The sequence below is a fragment of the Trematomus bernacchii genome, unplaced genomic scaffold (assembly GCF_902827165.1).
Source record: "Trematomus bernacchii unplaced genomic scaffold, fTreBer1.1, whole genome shotgun sequence".
In the NCBI taxonomy this organism is placed as follows: domain Eukaryota; kingdom Metazoa; phylum Chordata; class Actinopteri; order Perciformes; family Nototheniidae; genus Trematomus; species Trematomus bernacchii.
The window spans coordinates 2,372,840-2,383,395 of record NW_022987608.1 but is presented as its reverse complement, the minus strand read 5'-3'; the positions used below and the strand labels follow the sequence as shown (position 1 = coordinate 2,383,395).

Genomic DNA, 10,556 nt, shown 5'->3' with positions numbered 1-10,556 from the left:
ATTGAGACCACACCCCCTACAGGCACTGTGCATTCCTCCATCACATGCACAGATGATTTCGAGAAGACTGGACCACACTTTTGAGCCCAAAGCACAAGACAAATGTAGCCACACATTCGAGCCTGTGGACTACACAAAGTGAAGTAAGTTTTGATGATATTATGGGGTAATATATTTATTTAATGTTTAAATTGCAAATATCACATACAAATGTATTCATCTAGTACAATGTTTCTCAAACTTTTTCATACCAAGGACCACTTAACCAATAAAAAAACACTTGCGGACCACCTAACTCCCCAAATATCCAAAAACACATCGTTTTTCTAGAACAGATTACAAATCGCCTGAAAATGGTGCAAACATGAGTGAGGTTGGGGGGGATGAGTAATATTTAACTCAACATTCCTGTTTTCGTTCTTCAATGAAACAAATAATTGTTCAATGAAATAATTAAAACTTGTTCTGTTCTACTTAAAACAGTTTTTTTTTAAAGAAATCTGTTGAAATGTCATGTTTTTTGTATAATTTTGCATCGAATATTTCCAAAATTCCCCAGCTTAACTTCCCATGGAAACTTTCCGGAAATTTACCGGAAATGTTCCGCCCCTTTGCAACCCTATATGTAAGACAGCAGAACAATGTGAGCTTAGAAAAGACGAAAACAAAGATATTTAGGATCAAAAATGATTTTACATATAGAAAAACCTGCCTTTCATTGAGTACATTGAGTCAGTAGCCTGATTATAAACAGGAAATAGCTTTATTCTGAGTTTTCAACAGTTTAAAACAACAGGTTTCTTTTTGAGGAGAATAAAGGACACTGACTGTAAGAAACTCAAATGGCAGGAATGCTTGGAAAGATACAAACTCCCATGATCCCACTCTGCTTCACACCTTTTTGTTCTGTTTTGATTAAAGCACATATTGTTCGCTAAAGGAAGAAAAGTCATAAGAAGAAATGAACCACACACATCCCCAGATATATCAGGGGTGTCCAAACTACGGCCCGGGGGCCAAAAGCGGCCCGCGGGACATTCAAAAAGTATAATGGAATACGGCCCACAAATTAAACTTGAGCTTTTCTTGAATTAATAATAATAATTGTAACTTGAATTTATATAGCGCCTTTCATAACCTCAAGGTCGCTTTACAAAGAAACATACAAGGACAAGACATAAAACATAAAACAGGGGGCAGAAATGGAAGTGTAAGTGGGGGTGGAGAGTGAGTTATTGTTGGAAGGCGATGTTGAACAGATGAGTTTTAAGGGTTGATGTGAAGATGTTCAGAGAAGGGGCGTTGCGGATTTCTGCAGGGAGGGAGTTCCAGAGGGTGGGGGCAGCGACACTGAAGGCACGGTCCCCGAAGGTGTGGAGGCGTGAAGGTGGAATGGAGAGCAGGCCAGAGTCTGAGGATCGAAGGGTGCGGGACGGGATGTATGGATGGAGGAGATCTGTGAGGTACTGAGGGGAGAGGGCATGGAGGGACTTGTAGGTGAGGAGGAGGAGTTTGTAAGTGATGCGGGAATTGTACTTATTAAATATATCTGTAAACATAAATTACACAGTAGTGTTCATGTGTTAATAAGCCCAATTTGCAATAAATTCAGTCAATTAAATTTGAAAATATGTTCAAAGTCGATAAGAAAAAAGCCCAATAACTAGAAATATACCCTTCCTATTTCCTAAGGGATGAGCTGCTAACAAATGAAATGAAACTCTCTGGAGAGCTTGGATGTAGGCTGTTTATTTTCCTTAAAGCAGATTCAAGTATCAAGCATCATTTACCTACTTTTGATTGATTTTGCTAACTTATAACTTAACTTATGAGGCAGTATACCTCGCCTCTAGTGAGTGGCCCGGCCCTTCGAATATTTTTCTGTATGTGACCCTTGGTGAAAAATGTTTGGACACCCCTGATCTATATATTTATCAATCTAAAGATGTGTTTGTCTGTTCTTTATTCATCGGTTTCATCTCCTGACATGTAGCGTCTGTTTCATCCTCACTTCCCAGCATCCTCTTCTCAAACAGGCACTCAGCGAGGCGTGACACTAGGAAAATAGTCCCGAGGGTGATGAACAGGATTGCGGTTCGAAAAGGGAACAAACGGTATCGAGTACCATCGTCCTGGATCTTGTCCCAGGGCAGAGGCATCAGGTCAGGAAGGCCGATCACAGGTTCTCCAACCAGAACCCTCAGCAGGAGAGCCAGCACGAAACCAAAGCAGGCCCCTAAGTAATTCACCCAGCGAGACAGGTAGAAGATGCAAATCACCTGAGGAGCCATCATACAGTACAGCACGTCTGAGCTGATGATCCAGAACAAGTGGACGGACGAGGTCGTCATGGCCAGGCCGGCTCCAGCTGTCCCACACAGCACCACCGACACTTTCACCGCCATGAGAATCAGTTTCTCTGACGCCTGAAATAGAGGAGATCATGTTTTGGGACATTAGCCGCGTTCACACCGGAGTACTTTTCACCGTAATGTTCACGTTTAGTTCCGTTAGTACCCCTTATGTCGCGTTCACACCAAAAAGAGCACTTAATCTCGGGAACTTTTACCCCCATTTTTAGTGCCTGCTGAGAGATGGTACTTTCCTGGGGGAAAAAAGTGCCCCAGTTCTGGTTGGCTGGGCGAATTGCAAACCACGCCCCGTACAACTCTGAAATGTTTTGTAGAGCCGCCATTTTATTATCCTCGCATTAGCATTATTAGCATTAGCATTCGCCCAGCGCACAAACGCAGAGAGACTAACTTATGGCAACACAAAACAAAACATGGGAGCGGTGGAGATGAGGAGGTGTCGGCATTCTGGCGATTTACTCGGAAGGCTTCAGTAGAAGCTGCTGGGAGTCCCAGCAGCTTCTACTGAAGCCAGTCCCCAACTCCGGGGACTTCTGGCCGGGGACTCCGGGTGGCAGTATACGCCGTGAAGTTGTTTGCTGCCTGCCAGTAAACCCAAAGCAGAAGAAGACAAAATGACAGCGGCTCATTTGCGTAATCTTCCCTCAGGGAAAAGTACTGAACGCGATCTGTACTAAATGCCCTGGGGTCATAAGTGCCGGGGCTCTGAGTGCCGGCACTAAATACGGCAAAGTACTTGGTGTGAACGCGGCTATTGGGTACTATTCTATAGTAGAATATAGTAGGTACTATTTTATTCATTTATATTTCTAGGATTACAACCATGCATATTCAATGTAAATACTGCCATTTTTTTTTTACTATATTCTTTAAACCAGAGTGTTTCTGCTGCCTGGAGCCTTGATTCTCTCCAGTGTTTTTTCCTTGGACAACTCTCTGCTAACCAGCTAGCTTCGTAGCCATCACTGCCTGCCTTTTTGTTTGCATTTTTTTTATTAAACACCGTGAAAACTTGACCTAAATCAGTCACTGCTTTGGGGTCCTTTTTAAATAATGGAGCGTCACATAAAGTGATATTTCTCTTCAGGACTAACTAAGCTATCAGCATATGTAGGCTACAAGAATGTCTCATTAAAGTATAAATAGTAATCATAAAGACAAACAAAGAACTCAACGGAAATGTAATGTTCAGCCATTTGTCTGCAAATCGAATGACCTTTCCATTAACCCTAGCTGCATTTAGTGTTAGCAAATGTTAGCTAACATTCTGTACCAAGAGGGTCACATGGTAAACATAATAGGCGCTTTCACACCGGAGTACTTTTACCCATACTTTTCCCGTTTAGTTCCGTTAGTGCCTGGAATTTTGCGTTCACACCAAAAAGAGAACTTAGTTCAGAGAACTTTTACCCCCATTTCTAGTCCCTGCTAGAGAGGTGGAACTATCCTGGGGAGAAAAAAGTACCAATTTCTGATTGGCTGGGCGAATTGCAAACCACGCCCCGTAAAACTCTGAAAATGTTTTTGAAGCCGCCATTGTATTTGCTGCCATTAGCATTATTAGCATTAGCATTAGCCCAGCGCACCAACGGAGAGAGAATAACTTATGGCAACACAAAAAAAAACATGGGGGCGGTGGAGATGAGGAGGTGTCGGCGTTCTGGCGATTTACTCGGAAGGCTTCAGTAGAAGCTGCTGGGAGTCCCAGCAGCTTCTACTGAAGCCAGTCCCTAACTCCGGGGACTTCCGGCCGGGGACTTCTGGCCGGGGACTTCGGGTGGCAGTATACGCCGTGAAGTTGTTTGCGGCCTGCCAGTAAACCCAAAGCAGAAGAAGAAGAAGTGACGTCAGCGGCTTCATTTGACTAATCTTCCCTCAGGGTCCAGGGAACTTATTCCGGTGTGAACGCGATCGGCTCTTTAGTTCCATGGGGGTACTAAGTGCTGGGAACTAAGTGCTGGGAACTAAATGTTGGGAACTAAGTACGGCAAAGTACTTGGTGTGAAAGCGGCTAATACCTGCTTTACAGCATGTTTGCCTTGTTAGCGTGTCAGCATCCTGACAGCATGTGCACATTTATAATTATGCTCAAAGCCTTGCGGTGCAGATACACCCTCACAGAGCATGGCTTAAACTCTAAGTCTTTCATTTAAATGACACATTATTCAGTAGCTTAAAGATGCCACATTAGGCCATATCATATAAAAAGTTACCCCTTTGTAGATGATGTTCTTGAAGATGTTTCGGCCCAGTTGGGAGGCGGCAGACAGAAGAGCCGAGTCGACGGACGACATCACGGCAGCAGCCAGAGCTCCCATACCGAGCAGAGAGACGTAGAAAGGGCAGAGATGCTGGAGGGCGATGGGGAGGATCATGCCAGCTTTGCCCTCTTCATACGGGCTGGGGGAACCGTAGCTGGTCTGGTTCCAGTCTGCCAGAAATTAGGCATATGTAATCACAACAGAAACATGAGTTGCAAGCAGAGGTGGGAAGTACATTTACTCAAGTATTCAGTGGCGGTTCTAGACCAATTTGACCCGGGGGGGCCAGGCTGAGGCCAGTTATTTCACACAATAAAAGCGGGTTAAAAAGACAAAGACAGTATAAAGTCATTGTGTAAAATAAACATAACATACAGTAATTGGTATTTGTTTTAGTACATTTAAGTGACAGTTCTTTGTTTCAGTAGTTTTTTTCACTTAGAGTATTTGTTTTAGTAACCTTAAGTGACAATTTAATAAAAAAACATAAACAGTATTTGCTTTTAGAAAGCTAATGAACAGTTTAATCTCCACTGTACATCCGGGTCTCTGATTTGATTTAGTTCCTTTCACACCAAGTACTTTGCCGTACTTAGTTCATCAGAACTTAGTTCATCAGAACTTAGTTCATCAGAGCTCTTTAGTTCTGATGAACTAAGTACAGATCACGTTCACACCGGAATAAGTTCCTGTGGAAGGATTAGTCAAATGAAGCCGCTGACGTCACTTCTTCTTCTTCTGCTTTGGGTTTACTGGCAGGCCGCAAACAACTTCACGGCGTATACTGCCACCCGAAGTCCCCGGCCGGAAGTCCCTGGAGTTGGGGACTGGCTTCAATAGAAGCTGCTGGGACTCCCAGCAGCTTCTACTGAAGCCTTCCGAGTAAATCGCCAGAACGCCGACACCTCCTCATCTCCACCGCTCCCATGTTTTATTTTGTGTTGCCATAAGTTAGTCTCTCTCCGTTTGTGCGCTGGGCTAATGCTAATGCTAATAATGCTAATGCGAGGAAAATAAAATGGCGGCTTCACAAAACCTTTTGGGAGTTTTACGGGGCGTGGTTTGCAATCCGCCCAGCCAATCAGAAATGGGAACCTTTTTCTCCCATGAAAGTACCTGCTCTCTAGCAGGGACTGAAAAGGGGGTGAAAAGGTTCTCATGAACTAATTCTAGTTCCGGATATTTTCTTCATTCCTGTATTTTTTCATATCGCAATATATATCGCAGGTGTAAAAAATATCGCAATGTCAGTTTTTTTCAATATCGTGCAGCCCTAGCTTATGTGCATATGACAATAAAACCTTTGAATCTTTTACTTCTTCTTCCACTGCTGGTAGCAAGTTTGTATATGATGTGATATAGCGAATAGAAAAGGAGAAAGGTTAAATGTAGGTACTGGTAGATGCAGCCACTGCTCCTATGAGGATTGAAGGGATGCCAAGAATTGGGCAAAATACAGCAGCAGCGTAGCAGGTGATCTTCGCCTGGGCATCAGTGGCTGTGGACAGAACCCTCTGGTAGAAAGCCTGGTAGCAGATCCCTCCGATGGCCTTTGGATAGAAAACCAAGTTAATGCTGTTAACCACTGTTCTTCCTACATATTTAATACATATATAATACATAACTCAAAAGTGGTTGTACGTGAAACACTTACGCTTATTGCAATTGTATGGTGCAATAATTTATTTGATGTAAAAACATTCCTTTTTTTTTATAAATGTCCCAACATTTTCATATGGTCTCAATACTTTAATATGTTATTTATGTAATTTATATATTTTTATTACATGGCTTAGTTGAATACTCGATTCTGATTGGTCAATTCAGAACATGTGACATGTTGTTAATCCATAGTACAGACCGCTGTCAAGGATTTATTGACCGTTGTTAAGGACGCTCACATCTGCAGAAAGAAGTCCGGTCGATTTAACTGTATACAGTTTGGCAAGCAGTTTGCTTTTCAATATTAATTTTAATATATTTGGAGAGCACAGTCATTTGGATGAATGGTTAGTGGCTGATGAGTCCCCAGCGAAGAAAATAAAAAGACAAGAGGGACAAGAAAACAGCGGAGAAGTAAGACAAGAGGGACAAGAAAACAGCGGAGAAGTAACGGGGCAGAAACCCTCAACACGGAGCTGCGGCCCTTTTTACTCAACGGACATCAAACGGCAAAACATATTCAGTTGCCAGTTACTTTGGCATTAGGGCAGGGATATCTAGATACTTTCCAAGGTTTGACATAATGACTTGTGCTACTTTTAAAGTAAGCAACGATGTTTTCAAATCTGTAATCAAAAAGCAAAACGCTGTCGAAGCAGTTCCTGCCGTTGCTACGTGGTTCAAACGATAACAACGGACTATTTTTCTTAGCGGATGCATGTCATTTTAAATCAATAAAACTATTTTTTAAATCAATAATACTATATTTAAAATCAATAAAAACATTTTCTAAATCAATAAAAGCATTTCAATTAATATTGGGAGTCATGTCACCACTTTTGATGTGGGACCAATAAAGGAATTCCAGTCTTAATTAATACTGCATATTCACTACATAAGAGATTTTAGGTGAAATGCATTTCTAGGATATGTACTTGATGGTTGTTTTAGGTGTCTGTACCAGCAGCAGTATGTCCTCCACCCAGCGACCTGCATCCTCCAGCTCCAGCCGGCCGATCCATGGCTCCTGGTGCAGCTTAGTGACTGCAGCAACAGTGAAGTTAGCAGAGGAGGGGCTAGCCAGGATAAAAGGCACACAGAGCCACTATAAAAATGAGGGAGACACTATCAGTTCTGCGTATGGATGAAAAGTCATACTTACATTGACAGAGATGATACCCAGACACCCAGAGCTCTGAGATCATCGGGGGCTCAGAACCAAACACACCGATGCTGCTTTTAGTTTTTATGCTCCCCAAAAATGCAACAAACTTCCAGAAACCCTGAGGTCTTCACCAACGCTGAGTTCTTTTAAATCGAGGCTACAAACATTTCCTTTTTCAGCTGCTTACCCAGAAGTCTTTTAACTTGTTTTAGCACCTACTGTATTTACAATGTTGTTGTTAAACTATTCTGTATCTCTTTTATGCATGGTTTTTCTGAATCTGTTATTCCATTGTGTTTATTTCTTTTGTCTATTACTACTATTTATTATGTGTTACTTTTGATGTAAAGCACTTTGAATTGCCTCTGTGTCTGAAAATGTTACCTTACCTTACCTTACCTTACCTTACCTTACCAGCCACTAGGGCTGCAGGATATTGGAAACAAATGGCATTGGAAATTATTTTCTGTTAAATATATAGCCAAAGAAAGAAAAAAAGAATATTTATGTCACGATCTGTCTGTTTTCCTGTTTTATTTTGAAAGGTGTTCACCCCCTGTCTTTTGTCTGGGTCTGCTTCCTGTCTGTGTGTGTTCCCTCCTGTCTGATTACTGATTCTGCATGTATTTAAGTTCTGGTTTTCTGTTGGTGGTGGTGGGATTCTTGAGTCTTTCCCAAGGGAGAGAAGTTTGTTAGTTGTTTTTGCCTTTGAGTTTACAGGGGAGTGAGTTCTTGAAATAAAGGTATTTCCAGTTTAAGCCATTGTCTGTCCTGCAATTGGGTCCTACCTGTCCAATTTACCCTTAATATTGTTTAGGTTAGCAGTGCAATTTCAGTTTTAGTTAATTGTTCTGCTTAATGTCTAATCAGACTGATCAGTACACTAAGTCTGGCAAAGTTATCCCATTGCACTTTGACACGCTTACATGCTGTTGTTTAGCAGCTTTAAAGTTTCCCATGTTTCCCATTTTAGTTAATTGTATTTAAATGCTTACAATTTCATATAGAGTGGCGAAGTCCCTCCCCTTCCGGTGGACCTCCATGGGACCTTATTTCGGAAAAATTATGTATTGAAGTCAATGGAGAGAGAAAGATTATCTTTCGATCCCGTTTGAATTGTGCCACGAATTACACATATGATGTTTGTCAATTTAAAAGATAATTTTGCAAATTAAAAAAAAAAGAAAGTGTCGTAAAACTGTGAAGTAACACATTTGTTTGTGTGAAACGCTCAATGAACTACATCTCTGGTCTCGCAGACTCGCACAACAACACACGTCACCAAGATGGCCGTCACTACTGTCTTGTCAACAAAACGATTGACTACCCTTACTATCACCACAATGAAACACGTCCTGAAGAATGTCATGCAAAGCTGCCTGCCTTTGATTCTCTCTGAACTGCCTGATCTTTTTAATGTTTAATGTCAACCATTTGTGCAGATAGCATGAAGTGCAAAAGATCGCTGATGCTAGCGTTAGCGTTAGCATTTCTCCCCCGGTCTTAAAGTGTGTATTATAGAATGATCACACCGGTGACAGTACTCTTCAAAGGGTTCACGAAATATGACTACTACTCTTACTGTTTAACATTTTGGGTTACTTAATGTTACCTCATGTTAAGGCTAATAAAAATGACATGGCTGTAATGCTAACTAACGTGCTAGCTACTAGCTAGGTAGCTAACTTGATCCAGACACTCCTGGTCCTTTCATCAGACGGGAAGCGAAAGAACGAGCAAGACCCATTGCTGGTATGATAACAACCTGGTACTAAGCACACAGGCATCTTGTTAAAGTTATCTTATCTTAGCCAGCGCCATATAGATAGATTATATCTATATGGCGCTGATCTTAGCTATCTCTTAGTGGAGGAAAACAATTGTGACATCACTTACGCGACTCTGGGATTTGTAGTCTTTCTAGTTACGTATTTTTCATAGTCTTATATTTCAACAGTTTTACGACAAACTGTGACTTTTTTGACATGGAAATGATTTTTTAAGATTGACAAACATCATATGTGTAATTCATGGCACAATTCAAACGGGATCGAAAGATAAGTTTTCTCTCTCCATTGACTTCAATACATTATTTTTCCGAAATAAGGTCCCATGGGGCGGAAGTAGATGGGTGTGACTTCACCACTCTATTAGCTTTAAACAGAGGACAAATTAACACCAAATTCTATGGCAGGCAATTCAACATTTTGCAAGACCTATCACCTCAGATATTAACCTGATGGAGGAGCTTGAGGAAAAATTATAAGCCTAGCAAAGTTAGTATGAATCATCCTCTGGGGGCCAACATTGGGCCGTTTATACTGCGGTAAAAATGTAATGTTTGTACCAAGCCGACGATAATGAAGCAAAGCTGGATGACATCAGTGTAGGCCACGGAGTAGAGTCCTCCCATCAGAGTGTAGAGGACGGCCACAGCAGCAGAGATAATCACAGCCAGCCAGGGGTGGATATCTATCACCACGCTCACCGTCCCTCCTGTAACACAAACATACATTCACAGTGAGGCAAGCACTTCTACAAAAACTCAGGTGCAGAAACAACAAACTAACATGAGTACAGATATATAGATAATCATTAGGGGACATGTTGTTGCTCAGGGCTTAACCTGTTAAGCCCTGAGCCTGTTTTTCAGGTCTCAGGCTCGAAAATGACATTCCCAGAACAAATGACAATATCTTCCCTTTTAAAAGGGGTAAATTAATAATCTTTTTTCTCAAAGCAATGATAAACCTGTGAGTTGGATGTAAAAAAGTCAGAATCAATATAGATTTTTTGAATTTTAATGTAAATTCAGATTGAACATAGTAAAAAAATGTAAATTATAGTGTCCGTCCGACATTTTTTTTTTTAACTTACGGCCCGTCCACACAGCAGCGTTAAAAAATCTTGGAACGCTTCTGCCCATTCACTTTGAATGGGGTGACGTCACTTTGCCTCACTTTTCGCCGAACTGCATTGTGGGCAGCAGAGCGGAGATTTTCAGGATTTTCAGGATTCAAAGTTGAGCAATGTTCAACTTTTGAAGCTGAGGTGGAAGCGTCAGCCAATCAAATCCCGTGTATGCAAATCTGACAG

At 41.6% G+C, this 10,556-nt stretch overlaps 1 protein-coding gene across 9 annotated transcripts in view; it reads right to left on the bottom strand.

Annotated features, from left to right (window-relative positions):
• Nucleotides 1-512: 512 nt before the first annotated feature.
• The window catches only part of LOC117483333 (high affinity choline transporter 1-like), a 41,570-nt gene continuing 31,526 nt past the window's right edge, over nucleotides 513-10,556 (bottom strand). For all 9 annotated transcript variants that reach the window (XM_034131630.1, XM_034131633.1, XM_034131636.1 and 6 more), the window contains 5 exons: nucleotides 9,808-9,956; nucleotides 7,257-7,400; nucleotides 6,030-6,183; nucleotides 4,586-4,803; nucleotides 513-2,426 (listed from right to left, as the gene is read on the bottom strand). In XM_034131630.1, the coding sequence (XP_033987521.1) occupies nucleotides 1,935-2,426; nucleotides 4,586-4,803; nucleotides 6,030-6,183; nucleotides 7,257-7,400; nucleotides 9,808-9,956 (1,157 nt within the window). In that variant the 3' untranslated portion in view covers nucleotides 513-1,934. The remainder of the gene's footprint in view (nucleotides 2,427-4,585; nucleotides 4,804-6,029; nucleotides 6,184-7,256; nucleotides 7,401-9,807; nucleotides 9,957-10,556) is intronic.